General features: G+C 37.2%; 1 pseudogene and 1 gene segment (V, D, J or C); both read left to right on the top strand.

Annotated features, from left to right (window-relative positions):
• The window catches only part of LOC122116639, a 1,030,500-nt pseudogene that overhangs the window by 982,169 nt on the left and 28,033 nt on the right, over window positions 1-20,298 (top strand).
• On the top strand, window positions 11,989-12,570 carry LOC122116651. The segment is given in 2 exon segments: window positions 11,989-12,066; window positions 12,191-12,570. Coding segments are annotated over 2 exon segments (396 nt in total).

The following is a 20,298-nucleotide window of genomic DNA, read 5'->3' on the forward strand; positions in this document are numbered from 1 at the left end:
GTACCAATTTAACCTGGTAACAGCAGAAACCAGGGAAAACTCCTATGTTCCTGATCTAATATGCAATGAGTTTACAATTTGGGGTTCCATTCAAGTTCTGTGGCAGTAGCTTTTGGACAGGTTCACTTGGACCAACAGCAGCCTGCAGCCTGAAGATGTCACAAGTTATTACAATCAACATGGTACTGGTTTTCCTCCCACCATAATACATAACAAAATCCTACTGACCTGTATACTGGCAACAGCAAATTTTGTCCTTTTGTGAAAAACCTTAGGGTCTCATCTCCTTATTAGAGACCATATTCTTCACACATCAGCCCACCTGGGATGATTGTCAGCAACATTTACAGGTGCTTTTCACCTGGGAGGAAAGCGAGTGAATCCAGCACCATGCCTTGAAGGCAGTCCTTGTACGATATGGTTTCCCCACTGATGACCCAGTCCATTTGAAGCAAGTCTTTCCTCAGACTTGCCCAACCTGTGACTACAAAAACAATCAAGGCAAGGAGGCACTTTTCAATTATCACCACTTTGTTAGCAGGGATACAGGCAGTGGCTAGGAAACCAACTAATTTATCTATGGTGAGTGATACTGTACAGCTCCCCAGTGAGTCCCCTAATGCTTTTCTGGAATGGCTTCTAGGAGCCCCTAGGCACTATATGGCTATAGATCTTGAGGCCCTGGAGAATTGAAGAGCCCTAAATATGGCCTTTGTTACCCAATCAGCCCCAGATATTTGAAGAAAGCTTCAAAAGTTAGAAGGTGTTGAGGGAAAGGAGTTATCTTCATTGGTAATGGTTGCTCAGTGGGTGTTTGATAACAGAGATACCCTGCAAGAAAAATACTCTAAGAAGGAACTTCGAGTTTTGGTAGCAGCACCAGGATATGGATTAAGAAACGCTTGGCAAAAACAGTATAATTCATTTGCAAATGGCAGTAGGGAACCTCTAGGAGGAGATCAGTGTGCTTACTGCAAGCAAAAGGACAATGTGATGTCACTGTGGAGATGATGTCACAAAGCGATAATGATGGTACAATGGCATGTCTGACCTCAATTTTCCTTAATTCAAAATGATAATATGGTTACCCAAGGAGACTGTGATGTCCCAAAGGCCATGTGTTATTTCAAAGGTGCTAAGAGGTCATAATAGGTTTAGCATGTCACAATGTGATTGTGATGTCACAATGGCAATGTGACTCACAAAGGGTTGGTGTTGTCACAGTGGTGATGAGGTCTCATTGGATAGTGATGTCATGACAAATATGTAATATCACCATCACATATCCACTTTCAATTACTACTAGATCACAATGAAGATACCAGTTCAAGGAAAGAGCTAGAAGTCAGAAAGGCCATGAATTTTCTAAAATATTCTGAGGATATAATAAGCTTGTGAAAACACAATGGGACAGTGCACTACATTGGCAATGTGATGTTACAATATCATGTCATAATAATGTTTTTATGTCACAATAAGTTGGTGATTCCATACCGGTGATGAGGTCACAATAGGCTTGTGATGTTGTGATGGGTGATGATGTCATTTCATAATGCTCTGATGTCATTGTAGTTTGGTGATGTCACAATGAGCTGATGGTGTCATAATGACAATGCGATGTCACAGTGGTACTGATACCACAAAGGGTTTATGATGTTACAATGGCATGATTGATCTCAAGTGTTAGTTTACAATATTAGCACACACAGGGACTGTGATGTCACAAAAGACCCATAATAGGTTTTTTTCCCAAAGCTATTATGTAGTCATAACCTTTTAGAAAATTCTTGTTCTTTGGCACTTCTAGCTCCTACCTTGAACTCATATCTTAATTGTGAAGTAGTAACAATTGAAATTGGACATGCTATTGTGATATTACAAACTCATTAGTACATCACAAATCCATTGTTACCTCAAAAACAGGGTGAAATCACAAACCTACTAGGGCCTCAGGAAATTTGAAAAATACCTGGCCTTTGTGACATCACAGTCCCATTTTGTACCCATCCCCCCATTGTGAACTAATGACAATTGAGGTCAGACATGTCATTGTAACATCACAAACCCTTTGTGGCATCATCACCAGTGTGACATCACATTGTTGTTATGATACAATCGACTCATTGTAACATAATAAAACTACAATATGATCATACCATTAGGACATCACATTGTTATTGGGATGTCATAGACACATTATGAATGCCAGTTCTGTGATTTCATGCTATTTCAAATGTGGCATGTGGTTGATACCAGAAATTCATTGAAATGATAACTATTGTGACATCACTTTGCATGGTGATATCACTAACTCTCTGTGACATCACAAACCTGTCCTGTCCTCATAACTTTTTTGACCTGCTGCCATTGTGATATCTTAGGCCCTTTGTGAGCTGATAATCTGTATTCGACCTCATACTATTTCAGGTATGACATGTGATATCAGAAATCCACTGTGACATCATGAAAATTCTGACATCATATTGGCAGATGTCATGACTATTGTGTCACACTGAGACATCAAAACCTGTTAGGACTTCATCACATTTGTGAAAACATATACCTTTGGAGACATCACAGTCCCTTTGTGAACTCATATACTCATTGTGAATGAATGACATTTGTGATCCAGCATGATATTGTAACATTTCCAATCCATTGTGACCTCGCAAAACTATAGTGACCCCATCACCACTTTGACTTCACAAAATCATTGTGAAATTACCTTCCCATTGTGACATCCAAAATCTATTATGATCTCTTACAACCTTTAAAAAATATATATGGCCTTTGTGACAGTACAGTCACTTTGTGTACCAATATCCTCATTGTAAACTAAGGACAATTGAGGTCAGAACTGCCATTGTAACATCACAGGGACATCATCATACATGTGATATCATATAGTCATTAAGATACCATCATTCATTTTGAAAATACCAACCTACAATGACATCATAGCATTATGCCACCATACTATCATTGTGATGTCATAAACATTTTTGAGTGCCTATTCTGTGATTTCATTCTATTTCAAATGTGGCACATGGGTTAATATCAGAAATGCATTGTGGCCTCATAAGCATTGTGATATCACAATCTCTTTGTGACATCACATTGTCATTATGATACCACTAATCCACTGTGACAACACAAACCTGTCCAGTCCTCATAACTTGTGTGACATGCTGCCATTGTGATATATTAGTCCCTTTCTAAGCTCATATTCTTTTTCGACCTCATAATATTTCAAATTTGAAATGTGATATCAGAATCCACTGGGACTTCATGACCCCTGTGACATCAAACTACCGGATGTCATGACTATTGTGTCATGGTTTGTGACATCACAAACCTTCACAGTTTCTGTGTGGCATGGAGTGAGATCCTTTCATGTTTTCAAGTAAATATGAAGGACTCTATAGAAATCTATAAGCAAATGTTTGATGCTTCGCTAGTGCTAAGTGTTGGCTATTTGAAAGCAAAACACAGAACAGCCAGGGTTCACCGATTCCTGTCAAGGATGAAACCATTCAATCACTGAGTCCTTCTCTGAACCCTCACTCCATGTGTGAATGACAGAGACCCAAGAGAGGCTGTGAGCAAAGGGCCTTGATGTGACCTGGCTGCATTTGAATGCAGCCTCAAAAGTGGGAGAAGTAGGATGAACTTTCAGTGTGTTTCTTACACACCTGACCCATCACTGGTACTTTCATGCTATGTAGATAGAGGTCAGCCATTAACAATTCAAACAACACACTGAAATAAAAAGTGAAAAAATTCAGTGACATCAGTATTCAAATACCAAATAGCAAGATGATGGCAAGTGAAATGAACTCCAAGACATGGACACAAAAGGTTTCGCTTTGTTGTAGTTTTTAATGTACTATGTGATTTCTTTTTCCTTTTGTGTCTTTAGTTCTCCATATAGTTTATCCCCTGATGTCACTGTATTTGATTTTGGTACCCTGGGTATTGTATGTATGTTTGACTGAATTAGGGAAGAGAAGGGGAACAAAAAATAGACAAAGGACAGAGGAGAATGAATGCAACAGTGATACTCACAAGACAATATGTTGGAAATGTTCTGTACAACTTGGGGTGGTTTGTTGTGCAGGGAAAATGGGAGAAAAAGTTTGACAAGGAATGTACTCACTACCATTACTTATGTAATTACCTGTAACCACTATATACATCACCTTGACAATAAAATTAAAATTTAAATAAAAAAGAGAAGTGGATTGTTGGTATCCTGGACCACACTGTCTCCTCATCTCTTAACATTAGAGGGAGAGGAATGGGAAAAAGTTACAATTGAACTCTGATGCAATATCACTGATTAACCAAATCATCTTTTGATCTAAGATGTTAGTTATTCATTCCATCATGTCAGTATAATTAGAAATTCCCCAAGAGACAGTTTAATGTCATAAACAGACTCTGATACTCTATATAATCTACTTGGAGACACAAGTAGTACAGTATCATTGACCATTTTCACCATTTCTGTCAGTCAAGACAACCTCAATTTGTTTTAGGTGTTTTGTACACAGGTGAAAGGAGAGAAAGTAATTTTATCTATTATGTCCCTAGAATTCATAATGATAGTTTATTGGAACTCTGACTACCCTTTCCTTCTCTAATATTTAACTCACAGCCTTGTTCACAGATGGAAGAATGGACAATGGTTTGTTTTCTCTTTTAACTCATCTATTATACCTATTTATTACAATACACCTATTACACATTGGGGTTCTTATTCCAAATAGCTATTGTTGTTTGTAGAGGCATTGCTTTTAAGGATTATAAATCTAAACCCTTTGCAAAGACAATGTGCAGAAAAGAAGATTGGGCTTTATGAGAAGCCATGTCCTTGGCTATTTATGGCTTGGCCTTACCTAGCTTGACTTCATATTGAGAAACTGAGATCCTAGTGGTATGTCAGGAAAGAAGCTTGTACATGCCAATGATACAAGGGACATTCTTCTCCTAATACAGAAATAACACACAGGAAGGCAGAGCACAGAGGTAGGGAAAAATCATATCTTAGTATACAAATGAGCTTCTGGATCAAGTTTGTTTGAACTTCCTCTCTGGAATTTTCTTTTGTGTTTCTATTCTTCTATTCACTGCATTACAGAAATCTCTACCAACTCTTCTTGAAATTTTGTCAAATGATCTAGGAATTCTAATGGATATTTTTCAGAAATGGAAGAATATTTCTATCTTACATCCTACTATGCAAGTATAAAGAAATATCTAATTATACTTCAATTTAAATTGATTTTAAATAAAAATTAAGAAGGAAAGAAATGCAATGGAAGTTTGTGAATCCTTTCTTAAAAATTAACTTTGATGGCTCTAAAAGAAAGGCTAATGCATGGGTCATTCTGACTAGAACATGATGTGAGAGGTGGGTGCTAGTGGTAAACCTACCCACTTAGGAAGTTGAAATCTGAGGATAGTGTTTAAAGCTATCATTGGAAGGAATTCAGTGAGTGTCTTTCTCCAATTAATCACAAAAATAACTGGAAGCAGAGCTGTGGCTCAAGTAGTAGAGGGATAGCATTGAACATAAAAATTTAGAGACATACGCCAGGCCCAGAGTTCATGACCAGGACCAGCAAAAAGAAAATAAAAAGGAAAGTGAACAAAAGAGAAGATAAAAGAAAAGGCAATAAATATGCGACATGCACAGGTGAGATATCATGGTGAAAGCCCTTCATGTATTTAATATATACTAAATAAATGAATGAAAGGAAGACAAAATAGGATCTTTGGGTTTCTGGGAAGAAATGACAGAGAAGGAAGGAGAGGAAATGAAGGTGAATATATGATTTAAGTGGTTTAATGGAATATGTAAAATAGAACAGTGAATCCTGTTGAAATGTTTTAAGAAGGTAAAAGTGGGATAATGAATAGGGATCAACGGCATGAAGTTGATGATGTACATTGGACTCATGAGTGAAAAAGTCACAATGAAACCCTTTTTGCACAACTTATATATGCTGAAAAACAAACAAATTCATTCTTATTTTCTAGCAGTAAAAAAGCAGTGGTCAAAAACTGTATGTGTTGCTATTTTCTACAAAAAAAATGTCACTATGTCTTCATGCTGTCTAAAATATCTCAGTCCAAAGTCATGAAAATTCTCTTACCCAGACTTGTAAATTCAATTTTTAATCTTAGTCACAATACAGACAATAATCATGAACTTGTTAAGAAATGATTGTAGAAAGTGAAGGATTTCAAAGCACACAGAAAAATTGATGAATTAATACCATATTGGGCATGATGGCTTATACTTGTAGTTCAGACTCCTAAGGAAACAGAGAATGGTAGGAATGTGCTTCTAGGTCAGTTAGGGAAAATTAGTAAGGCCATATCTCATTCATTAGGCCACCAGAGAAAAATTTCTTTTTTTAAAATAAGTTTATTATTGTGAAAATACTGTACAGAGGGGTTACATTTACAAGGTAAGTATTCAAGTGTTTCTTTCTTTCTTGTGATTGTTTCCAACATATTTTTAAGGTGATTTCTTTGTTGCTTTGTATGTACCTCCCCCATGGTATAAGCCCTGCTTTCACTGTATTTGATCTTGATATAATTTGTGGAGGGGAAGGAAAAAAATAAATAGTTTAAATAGGGTTACAGGTGGACCCATTACAACAATGGATGTACAAAACATTATGTCAAAAAAAGAGAACAGGTTCTTTAGTCTGGCCTCCAATTTTGTGGTCTTAACACTATCAGTGACCAAAACTAACCATGTTGCTGAATGTCTCTCAGATTAGATTTGTACTTGTTTTCTCACAGGTTTATATTCAATAGTGCATATATGTTAGCAAAGTCCAGAAGTGCTGCTGTGTTCTTTTTGTGGTGTCTGTTCGGAGGTTCATGTTTTGAATTACCATTACTAGCTCTTCCTTCCGGTTCTAGACTAAGGGGATAGCTGGTAGATTGCTCTGCTCAGTTATTCTTTCCCCTTGGTAATTTGTGAGACTGCATGGAGAACTTTTTGATAGTTAACAAATCGCCTATTTCTTGTTGAAATATCATTATGAATTCAAGGATTTACAATTTCTTTAATGGATGTGATATCCAAATTCATCAGTGAATAGCACTTGATAGCTCATTTCTTTTCTCTTATTAGTTTAGTTCAAGCTAACTTTGTATCCCACACAGTAGTGACTCCTTGGGTCCTGACACCTGCACAGGCCAATCCCAAACATCTGGATGTCCTCTTGTGTCATTCCATCTCAGCACCTTCAATGGAGTCAACAATGCTATTTCTCCCTTACATGGACAATCAGTTCTCCTCACTCTTGCTTCCAAACCCCTTGTAGCTTTCTCCACATATGTATGACATTTCTGGGTGCTAATGGTTCCAAAAATCTGTTTAACGATGCCAACATCATCTTCCTTTCTGAGGTTCTACTCACTCTGCTTGTGCCCAATATCTTTATCAGAGGTGATGAGCACAGCGTTTTCTTAGTGTGTAGAAGACAGATGCAGGATGGCAAAACACAATAGGTTCTAGGATAATCTGAGTTTATACTCTTTTTCAAGAAGAATCTGCTTCTAAACACAGTAGCTATGGGTAAGATGTTTGAAACCCAGAAAGTATAATTTGAGGCTAAGTACAAACATTTGAAATTATACACAAGGCTAGGTTGGTAGAAAAGATTGTTCATGTATGAAGGGAGTCAATCTTTGAAAAGACTTGCTTTTATGAACTGATCAGGACAAAAAAAAAATTCAGAGAAGAAGGAGAAAACAAGGCAGAGCTGTACATTACACAATGTCCAGGCATTTTCTTATCAATGAGGTCCACTTTCTTATTTCACCATTATGGATTGCTTTATAGGACAGCAGTGCTGTTATATCGCCATATAAAGGTTATCAGTGAGCAAAAGCAATTAAAAAATGTTCTGTTCTGGATTATAAAGACATGTACCAAATTTGTCTATAAATTTCTGGAACTAACACTCCAGTGGACAGGTCTTGTCTCAGTTAAAAGAAATCAAAAGAAAAACAGCTTTGAAACAAAGGGACCATTGGCATGATCAAGCCACTGGAAAGCAACTTGTTGATTCTTTTCTGTGGCTACAATATTTTCTGTTGATGATCTAGGTCCTCTGAGAATCAGAATGTGCAGTGTTGCTGAAATGAGGCAGGTGGACAACTATGCTTAACCCTACCCAGATGCTGCTGATTTATATGATCAAACATCACAACCCACTATGCTCAGGACTAATTCATTTCCATGCATTTTGCATGCATTTGTTCCATGCATTTGTTCAATTCCATGCATTTTGCTGCTACTTATAGGATGTCTTGTTTCTTTATGCATGATTGTGTGTGTGTGTGTGTGTGTGTGTGTGTGTGTGTGTTTGAAGCACTTTACTTTCTTATCTTTTGTAGGACACCTTACTAAATCCAAATTTTCACTACTGTGAACAATATCACAATTAACATAGGCATGCATCAATTCCTTCTTAATACTACTTTCATAAATTGGTGGTTTTTCCTATGGATATATAACCAGGAATGAGTTAGTCAACTCATCTGGTATGTCTGTTTTTAGGTTTGTAGTGCTTTCCTTACTCTCATCCCTACTGGATATCTAACATATTGCTACCAACTGAACTTGCTTACCTAGTAGTTTAGATTATACAACTAGTTTGGATTCACAGGGCAAATGAGAAGCCATTCTAGGCATTAGAAACAGGGCTGTTGCTGTTCTTGTTGTTTTCTAGTAAAAGAGAATTAAGCTTTAAATTATATTGATCCACACATATTAGTCATATGTAGTTCATGTCATGGTATCAAGTTTCAATAAGACTTACATTGTGTAATAAATAAATGTGTGTACGTGGCATATCAACAATCTTAAAATAACTCCTTTCTTTGAGGAGAATTTCTTAAGACCTGGGGGTTTGGCAATCAAATATTGGAAATGGGAGATTCTGAGTTACACAGGAGTAATCCTCACATGGCCAAGAAATCATAGATGGAAATTTCTAAAACCAAGAACTAAAATCATTTTTAAGCTGTTTATCTGAGGTATTTTATTTTATCTCAGGGATGGAAAGCTGGACAGCATACCAGGCATGTTAATCCTGGTATGATTGATTCAATTGCTAAATGTCTAAGAGATCAGCTAATCTCAAGTGGTGTCCATGAGGGTGTTTCCAGATCACACAGTCTCTACCATCACTTTCTGGACTAACTATGTATAGTATTATGTGAAGGTGTTAAAGTATGGGGTGGTGCTTAGTTGGAGGAAATATACCACTTACAGGCTCAGACTTGGACTAAATATTTTTGTCCTGTCAACTTCCTGTCTTCTCATGGTTTCTTGTCTGATCTAAATTGAGTGGCCTCTGCTAGATGTTCCTACCCCATACCATTCTGTCTCACCATTGGCCAAGGAAGCCAAGGACTGTGAACAGAAGTTGTTCCTGTCAAGCATTTGCTTTCAGACACAGGAAATTTATGAAATCTCTCATATCTTTTCTTTTATTGTGAAAATACTGTACAGAGGGGTTACAATTACATGGGCAAGATAATGAGTACATTTCTTATAAAGCATTGTAGCCTCCTCCTTTGTTTACCCTTCCCATCCCTTCCCATCCTCTCCCACCCCCCTGTCCTCCTCGTCCCCCGCACCGAAGTTGTAAAGTTCATTCATTTTCGACATAACAACTTTTACATCTCATTGTTGCAATATGTCCACCTGTATCCCTATTTAAATGATTTGTTGTTCCCCTTCCCCTCCACAAATTATACCAACATCAAATACAGTGAAAGCAGGGGTTATACTGTGGGGGAGAGACATACATAGCAACAAAGAAATAATCTTATAAATGTGTTAGAAACAATCGCATGAAAGAAAAAAAAACATTTAAAATACATATCTTAGGGTTCATTTCCCTAACATCACCTTATCTGACCTTTTCTGCTTGACTCAGACATATACTAGATATTGCAAATAAGGGAAACCATGGGACCTATGGCTTACTTAACTTAATAAAATTTTTTCCAAGCCTTTCCATTTCCTAACAAAATGGGGCAATGTCATTCTTTCTGATGGAGTCATAGAATTCCATTGTGTATATATACCACATTTTCTTGATCCATTCATCTACTGAGGGGCATCTGGAAATCTCTGATATCTCTTGACTAGCAATCTATACTTTAACCAGGTAACAAGGATTCATACAAAATTTCAGAAACTATGCTTTTGGTAAAGTCTATTTTGGTTAAGAAGATCTTAATTTGGCATAAGTTAGGCATACACAAATATTGCTTAAGACAATGATCTCATGTATCAAAACAATAATGATTTGAGAAATTTGAGGCTAGATCCCAATGAAGTTTGAAAAGTAAAGAAGTAGATTGAAATAAAGGGTACATTGGCAAATTTGCTACCAAGAATCTATCTTAAAAGATAGATAGGAGGGTAGTTTTGGAGGTGGACGGGAAGGGATGGTAGGGGAAAAATAAAGGAGGAGGCAACAACGTTTAATAGGAAATGTACTCATTGCGTTGCTCACGTAACTGTAACCACTCTGTACAGTATTTTTACAATAAAAACATACAACAAAGATAGATAACCTATATTCCTGGGTACCAATAGGAGGAATATGGTTCTACCTGTATCTGACAAGCAAAACTAAAAGTAAAAAGGGTGATAGGAGTATGGCTCACTTTAGAGTGCTTGCTTAGCAAGCTCAAGGTCCTGAATTACAATGCTTGGACTACAAACCCTCTAAAAATGTGTTTTTGTGTTGGATATATTGTGACGTGAATTTCACTTTTTATCTTAACCTCTAGATGTTGTTTGTGACCTCTAGAAGTCACTGCCCATCTGGCCACTGAGGAAGATCAAATAAAACTGATGCTTGTGGTAAGTTGAGTGACCCACAGCATAAAGATAAGGAGCTACATCTGGATCAGCAGAAATTCAGAGCAGAACAGTTGAAGGAGCCTAGATTCAAAACTGAGCTCCCAGACAATTAAATTTGTGCCTAAAAACAAACTGAATATTGATTTCAAGACTCTGTTCAGAGATTCCAACATACTCACCCTGCTTTGGCCCAATATCTTTAACCCAGGTGTGCAGCACAGTGTTCTCTCAGGAACTAGAAGAGTCCACCGAACAGAGGAGACATATGTAGGTTTAGGCCACAAAATAGGCTTCAAGATAACCTGAGTGTATCCTCCCTTTTAAGGAGAATCTATCTCTGCTTCTGAACATAGTAGATGTGTTGAAGATGTTTAAAGGCCAGAAGGAATAATATGAGGACCTTCAGCATGGACATATGAAATTATACACATTTCTAGGTCAGTAAAAATTATAAAGGCTGCTCAGACATGAAGGGAGAAAGGCTCTGAAAGGACGTGCTTGTATGGATCACCTGGGATGAAAAGTCAGAGATGGAGGAGATAATAAGGCTGAATACCATAGTACAGAAGTCCAGGCATTTTCTTATTAACATAACAGCCCCACTTATTCCACTTTCATGGATTGGATTCATTACAGGACAACAGTGCTGAGAAGTTGACACATACAGATTATCAGTGAATCAGAGCTACTGTAAAACTTTCTGTCCTGTATAATAATAAAGAAATGCCAGATTTGTGTTGTGCAAAATTTGTAAATTTTTTTGTTTGTAAATTTCTGGAACTAACACTCCAGTGAACAAGTCTTGACTCAGTTAAAGAAATAAGAAGAAAAGAAGCTTTGATCCTCCAAGCTACCATTGTTGTGCTCACATCACAGGAAAGCAACTTGGTGATTCTCTTCTGTGTTTAAAACCTATTCTGTTGCCCGACCTAGTTCCCTTGAGACTCAGAATGTGCAGAGTTGCTGAGATGAGGCAGCTGGACAGCTGTGTATAACTCTGGTGCTGATTTGCATGCAACAACAGCACAGCCCAGTATGCTCAGGACTTCTTCATAGGCTGCTCACGTTAGGAAGTAGTCAGTCCAAGCCAGCACACAGCATGGACATGAGGACCCCTGCTCAGCTCCTGGGGATCCTGCTGCTCTGGCTCCCAGGTAAAGAAGGACAATGCTAGGGATTTACACAGCTCAGTGTGATCCAGGATGCTTATTCTTCAAGGATGCCTTCTTATAACTTGATAATTAGTGTGGATTTTTGTTTTCATGTTTCTGCTTCCAGGTGCCAAGTGTGATATCCAGATGACCCAGTCTCCATCTTCACTGTCTGTGTCTCTAGGAGACACTGCCACCATCACTTGCAGGGCCAGTGAGAACATTGGGTATTCTTTAGCCTGGTACCAGCAGCAACCAGCAAAAGCTCCTAAACCCTTGATCTACGGTGCAAATAGTTTGGAGTCCGGAGTTCCATCACGGTTCAGTGGGAGTAAATCTGGGACAGAGTTCACTCTCAGGATCAGTGGCCTGGAGCCCGAAGATGTTGCCACTTATTACTGTCAACAGCCTTATAGTTACCCTCCCCCAGTGATACAAGCCATAACAAAAACCTCCCAGGGAAGCTGAAGTGTGAGTCTGGGCTGCCCCAGCTGCTCCTCCTGCTGCCTCCACTTGCTCAGAATGTTGTCAGAAAAGGCCAGTTAATACTTGGAGAGTCTGAATTGTGACATCAGTTGATATTTATGCAATAATAAAATAAATAACTTGATATTCTAAGCAGGAATTGCCTTTAAAACAAAGAATGGATTCATTGCTTCAGATTTTATTCCTTTATTTTATGATAGCCTATTTTTTATTAATGTACGTATCTGTAACCATTAATGGGATTCTGGGTTTCTCAGTATATGTGTATTATGTGCATTGATCATAGTCTTCCATCTTTCTTCTGTGTTCAACCTCCTGCGCTCTGATCCTGTGCCCTTTTCAGCCCCCTAGAATGACTATTGCATTTTTTTTTTAAATTTTGCTTGAGTGAGAAGCAGTATAGACAATGCTCTTTGTTTTTACTATTTTGTTTAATAAGATGTTCTCTACTTCTATCCATCATGCTGCAGACTATAGAATTTCTTGATTATTTATGCATGTTGTGTATATATATATACACATATATGTACTTCATATGTATATGAAATATGTATAGATATATATACATAGCCTGCTTTATTTTTTTCTCTCTCATCTGTTGTAGCATACTTCACTGAATCCAAATTTTTACTAGTGTACACAGTATCGCAATATGTACAGACATGCAGAAATGACTTTCTAAATAAATGTCACTTTGTGTGTTGGGTTTTTTCCCTTAGGCTATACACCCAGGAGTGAGGTGGTCAAATCATTTCATAAGTCTATTTTTAGATTTTAGTCACCTCCTGCTGTTATCCATACTGGTAATACAAACTTACATTCCTTGTAATTGAGCTAGCCTAGGGTTGAAATTTACTTTAAGGAAGATGGGAGTGATGTCTGTTTTCCCAAACCTCTTAATCTACTCTCTTGTACCACATAATTACCCATTTTTCTGTTTGGTTCTGTTCTAATTAGCCCATAAAATCAAATTTGTGCCAAAATCCTGTAGTTAAACCTTTACAGATCCAGATTTAGAAGATGGACTGTTATTAAGGAAAACCATACCAAAGCAAATATCGATCCAATATAATAGGTCAATAGTCATGGTAAGATCATTACTATGTTAATAGTAATCTTAAACTCATTACTGTCTTAAAAAATCTTTAAATAAAATACAGTTTGGGTTCACTTCTATAATTTAGTCAATAGATTACTTTTGAGATATCTGTTGTAGAACCACCAAGTGCTTGTAACAATAATATTTCCAGTTTATTCTGTGGACATGCCTTTTTCCTGCTGCTTTTTTGAAATGTGAGTTTGTATGTAGGAAAGATTAAAGGGGTGGGTTGGGGTAAAAATAGCACCTTCATGTAGCCATAAACAGATGAATCCTCCAGAAACACAAATGGAGACAAACTTCCATACAGGGAAGGCTACTGGCGAAGAGACCACGTCTGTAGTAGCTGCTGACAGGAATTTCATCCTTCTGAGGCAGATTTATAGGAATAGCCCTCTTCTCTGGAGAGGCAACCTGGAGTTGGAGCCACAGACACCAGTGGCCCTTCCACAGGCTTCATTAGCAGTGACATTGTTGGATCTATTTCTTGAAATTTTTCAGGAATCTGCTCCATTAATTTTCCTAACAGTGGAATAATTTGACATTCCAGAATGTGCACTTGTCTGCTTTCGACTCATATTTACAACTGGTAGCAATTGTTGCTAGTCCACTCAGGAGCAAGGGAAAACAGTTTACTCCAAGAGCGTCATCTAAATCTCTTTTTGTTGCTAATTACTATATTCTCTCAGTGGACCTGGCAGAAGAAGCCAAGGTGAGCAATTTTCCAGGCTTTTAAACCTCAAGTGGAACACAGAGGAGCAACTGAGTTTTTTCCACCTCACTGTCAAGTGAAACACAGAGAAGAGACTAAGGAATTTCCACCCAACCATTCATCCTTTGTTTCTTCAGCCTTGGATAGGCTCTGCACATGCCTCACTGCCAAATACTAAGGCAACCAAGGGAGCTACCTGTGCGCCTCTCTCCTCTGTTTCTCTAATTCACCATTCTTGGTTCTTAGCTCTTTCTCATAGCATGCATGGTACAATCAGTTTTGTTCTTTCTCCATGATTCTCTGGAAATTCTTTTCATATTGTAAGAGACATAGTTATAGCTTACCATCACTTCTGGTTTCAATCTATGGCATCACTCTAGGTATATTTTGTTTGTTTTTGTTGGTCATGGGGCTTGAACTCTGGACACTGGACACTGCCCCCAAGATTTTCATGTCAAGACTAGCACTCTACCGCTTGAGCCACAGTGCCACTTCTGGTTTTCTGGTGGCAAATTGGAGAAAACACTCTCACGGACTTTTCTGCCCCAGCTGGCTTTGAACTGCTATCCTCAGATTTAAGTCTCCTGAGCAGCTGGGATTACAAGCCTGAGCTACTGGTGCCCAGGTGTTTCGTTTTAAAAGGCAATGTTTGTAAATGATTTTTCCACTCATGTGTCTTGTGATTTAGTTAATCCAGACCAGACACACATGTAAATCAACAATATTCAGATTGTTTTTAGCCACACATTTAATTGTCTGGACCTCAGTTTTGAAGTTAGGCTCCTTTAACTGTTCTGCTTGATTCTGCAATAGTGAGTCCTGATCTTGTACTGATCGTCAGCAGATCACTTCGACCCTTCATCTCACATTTCTCCACACAAATCACAAAACAACTCTTGTGTGCACTGTCTGTTCACATATTCAGAATCCATCCACCTTCCTAAAAGCAGTCAGGTTGGACCCCTGTGGATCTGGGGAATGGATGACCTGTCGTGGAATGATGGTCAAAAGGATAGATCTGAGGAACCGAGCCACAGAGCCTATAAAATTTAAGCTTTGAATTTTAGTTTAAAACTTCTGTGGTCATGAGGGTAATATAGATTGAAAAAGATGATTCTGTTTTAATTACATCTTTATTATTTTTAACTAGTAAGATAAGAAATTACCATTCAACAAGTCAGTTTTTGAGTAAAATAATACCATTCTCTCCTGTCCCCTCAAGGAAAGCTGATTTTTTAAAATTCAATTTTATTGTCAAGACGATGTACAATGGAGATACAGTTACATATGTAAGGTAGTGAGTACATTTCTTGTGGAAGCTTGCTATTCTCTCCCCCATTTTCCTCCCACTTTCCCTCCCTCATCACACCCCACCAAGTTGTAAGGTTCATTTCCAACATATTGTTTTGTGAGTATTGCTGTTGAATTATTTCTTTTTTCTTTTTTTTTCTGTTTTCCCCTATGGTTTATCCCCTAGTGTCACTATTTTATTTTGGTAAGCTGTGTACTATATATACATTTATCTGAATTAGTGAATGGAAGGGGAACAACAAAATGATGAGACAAAGGACAAAGTTGATTCTTGAATTGTCCTTTCTGTCAGAATGACTGAAGGAGAGCTATGCCAGAGATCTAATTTCTGGTGATCAAAGGAAGATATCAAAGTGGCAACATATACTTATTGAGTTATCAAAATGTGACTGTTTGGCATGAAACTCTGATTATTGTTGTTAGACTCTGAGAGCCTAATTGAAATAGAAGATGAGAACTTGAACCAAGACACTGTCCTTTACATAGGGTCCTTTTTGATCCATCAGTTCTCTGTTGACTTTCTGGTGTTCTTAGATTTTTGGCAGCACTTTTCATCTCTGTGCTTACTCTCTTCCTCTCTGTGTCTCTGGACTCAGGGTAATAACCCAGGTGATGGGTTGCTGGATTTTGTCCTACATTGGTGTCATTGTTCTGAAATAGATCTGGACTAGTCTGGGGCTTTAGGGTTATCCTAATCCTAGTTCCAATCACAGGGCCAGGTTGCTTGGTTGGAGGAAGTAGAAGGTTCATCAGTAAGAGATAACCATAAAACTATAGTAGGCACAACATAGTAAAGTTTATATTTAAGTATTAAATTATATGTGTCTGTTCTTTGTCTACAAGTTGTATAATTAGAAGAATCACAGGAAGTAGGTGTAATCTAGGTCCATGGTATAACTAACTACATGGAAGAATCCATCAGGGAAAGTCTCTCTCTGGATGTGTGTACCAAACATATATACTTCGTCTCATTCAATTTTATTTAAGTCTACACAGCAAGATTTGCTGTGCATCTCATCCTGACAGGAGTATGGGAAAGTGCTTCTGGGGTCACATTGAGCCCTGTCTCATAACTACTTTCTATCTAATTGTGACTACAAATACACCCCTCTGTAGAGTATTTTCACAATAAAAAAGCACCATGCCTCACTCTTCCCTGAATGTTGTGTTTCATTAGACTCAGGTCTCTTCATGGAGGGATTAATACTGTAAAAATATGAAGTTAAGAGATCATTTGAAATTGTAAAATCTGTTGTTCACTTCTCATTAAGGTGATATTTTGATAGTATGCAATTATGAATTGAAAAGAAATTTTCCTCAAAATATATTGTTTCTCCAATTTCCAGATTTCAAGTGGAAAAGTTACATTTGAGTTGAATGTTTACATCTCTGATTTTCAAACTTCTGCTATTTACATTGCATCATTGCTTAGTGGAAAATTTTTCCTAAATTTTATAATGACATGCTAGTTCAGACAATCCTCTAACAACTTTACTGAGTACTCAAAGGGATTTCTCAATCCACATGTTGAGTCTCTGAGCATATGACAACGGCAAAACCCTATACTATTACCCTTGCTAGTTATTTCTTAATTCTGAATTTTTCTTATATGTAGAAATAGTGACATCATTTAGTAGCTATCGAATCCCTAACAGAAACGAAGACACAACTTTCTATGATCAATTTTTATTACTCATTTGCTAACATTTTTAATTTTATGATTATTTGGTTGTCTTGAGACACAAGGAATTCCCCACCCCTCTTGTACTTCACAAATGAGTTGCAGATGAGTCTCCATGTACTCACCATTCAAGAGATGGAACAAGGTTAGAGCCGACTTCCAGATGTTGAATTTCATTGCCCAGTAGTGTCTATTATATAAATATAGCACAATTAATCTGCTCTTGGTTATACTGTTTTAGCTATGGATCTTACATAGAAAAAAACTGTGATGGGAACAATTACTTTCATTGGCTTTTTGGAGCTCAGTTCAGGCACAGGATTCTATCTTTTTTTAAAATCTATTTTTAAAGTGTTTCTTTTGGTATTTTATTTTAAAATTCTAAAGAACATGATTTTAGTGAAATTTATTGAATAATTCATCAACATGTTTAGATATTAGATATCTAATATATAAATTTTCTAAACATTACAGAGATTTAGTGTTACAAAAACCTGCAAAAATCTACAGACATACAGATCCAGATGAAGACTTCCCCTGCTGGATTCTTCCATGTAGAGTTAGTTATACTATGGATCTAGACCATACCTACTTCTTACCATGCTTTTAATTATACAACATGTAGACAAAGAACAGAAACATATAACATAATTTAATACTTAAATTTAAGCTTTACTGTGTTGTGCCTACTGTAGTTCTATGACATTCTATGGAGAATGTCACATATCTCTTACTGATTGGCATTCAACAGTCTACTTCGATGTAAAGTATGCAGATATTTCTGCCACTAGAGGGAAGGAGTTAGAAAGTTCCTTGTTTTGTTTTGTTTTGCTTTTTCCCACTGAGAAATTATAAGCCATTTCTTCAGTGGTTTTGAATAAGAAAACTATTATATGTTCTTATTGTTTATTTTCAAATAATTATAAATGTCCATAAAGATGCAAAGAAAATTACTAGGAGGTGTTTTTCATCTGTCCCCCAGACTATCCCAGTACCAACATCTTGTATAACTGTGCTGCATTATTTAAACCAGGAAATTAACATTGTTTCAATCCATAGAGATTCTATGTTAATCACTTGCACACTTTGGTGTTTGTTCATGTGCAGATATGTGTGCATTGGGTTGCTTATCACATAAGCAGCCCACATGTATGTGTGAATGTTGAGAATATATAGGTACCACATATTTGTGTTTCTCTGTTGTCAACACCATCATGGAGGTTCCCTACCAATGCCACAGACTCCTGGGGCTGTCCATGAGCCACAGAATTCCCTTTTGCTAGTCCCTCATCCCTGGCCAACACTTCACAAAAAGAAAATATAAAAAAGTCCCATTTTAAGATTGGCTGTATTATTCAGTATAGTTCATTCCGTCAATGTATATAATAGTTTAGCTCCTGTTTATATTGAATAGAATGCCTTGGTTGAAGAAACACATTTTATTTATTTTTTATCAGTTAGGAATAGTTGGGGAGATTCTTAGTTTTACTAGTGGTAAGGATTGTAAGACTACTTCTTTACAAGTTTCTATGCGAAAATGAAATGCATTACTCTGGGATAAATGCCCTAGCATTTGTTTTTTGAAATGTATTTTAATGAAGCTTTCAAGTTTAGAAAACACTGTCCAAGTTCATATTTTTTTATTGTCAAGGTGATATACAAAGGGGTTTCAGTTACATAAACAAGGTAATAAGTATATTTTTTATCAAACTTGTTACCCAATTTCAAGATAATTTTATCATTGCTGTAAAATTTTAAATTCCATTCAGCAATGAATGAATATTCAGTTCCCCACCATGTTTAGCATAGTTCCTGTTATCTTTATCCTTTTCCCTTTTATTTCCTCTCAAAAGTTTATGTAGCTTTTCTTCTGATGATATAGAACCTTGTGCCAGACCTCATTCAGGTTCATGGCCCAAACCATAAACACTTTCCTACTGAACTGTACTTCCTTCTCCCAGGAAGGTCCACAGGAAAGTCTTCCAGTATCCTCCTTCCCGTGAGTCCGCAGCTTCATCTGTCAGGCAGAAACTCACAACCCATGAAGTGTAAGCCTGCCCACAGATCTAGTCTGAGATCATTATTCCAAATTCTTCCATGGATTCTGGTGCCTGAGTCTGTGTGGACTGAAAATTCACAAGCCACATGGCCACATTTGCTGAAGCCAGCCCTGGAGCATACATCATGAAAATTTCAGGGGTTATCCTTAGAATCTGGCTTCTTTCAACCCTACTTGTGTCAATGCTTTTGCGTCCTCTCTTTGTCAATCTATTAATGTGTCCCCTAAGTTTACCAGGTGGCTTTCACACCTACACAGCACCCAGCTTCCTTCACTTTGTTTTATTTAGTACCAGCTTTGTCTTTCCTGCAGTTCACATGATAAAGGAAGAATGAAATAATGATTTTATAGTAACTTGAGGAAATACAATGGAGAAGTAATATAAATTTGTACCTTGTTTTAGAATGATTGGACATCATTTTTTTCTGTTGTTTATTCACAGTTTAGATGGTCAAAGCACTTTTGGCTTGTGGCCCAGTTAAATAAATACAAACATAGAAAAAAGTATGAAAAATGTGAATAAATAAAATATATTTAGAACACTTATGTGACTGTATAACAGGTAGAGATAAAATAGTGACCCATATTACTTCACTATTTCCAAGAGACTGAAAAGGGTCTTCCATATACCATACATATATAGAGTCATAAATTCATATTTAATAATTTAATATGTATTTTTATACATGGAAATGTTTCTGGAGGGAAATGGGTTGGATAGAGAAGGACAGAGAATAAAGATAAAGAGTAACATTATTCAAGATGCGTTGTATTTATAAAGTGACATGTTTAATTGACAAAACTAAAACAGAAAAGGCTAGGTGTATGGTTCATGGAGTGTGGGAGGTTGGGGAGGAAGGGATGGTGGGACAACAACAAGGGAATGT

This window comes from Dipodomys spectabilis, unplaced genomic scaffold (genome assembly GCF_019054845.1).
Source record: "Dipodomys spectabilis isolate Male_0828 unplaced genomic scaffold, ASM1905484v1 ptg000137l, whole genome shotgun sequence".
NCBI classification, from domain to species: domain Eukaryota; kingdom Metazoa; phylum Chordata; class Mammalia; order Rodentia; family Heteromyidae; genus Dipodomys; species Dipodomys spectabilis.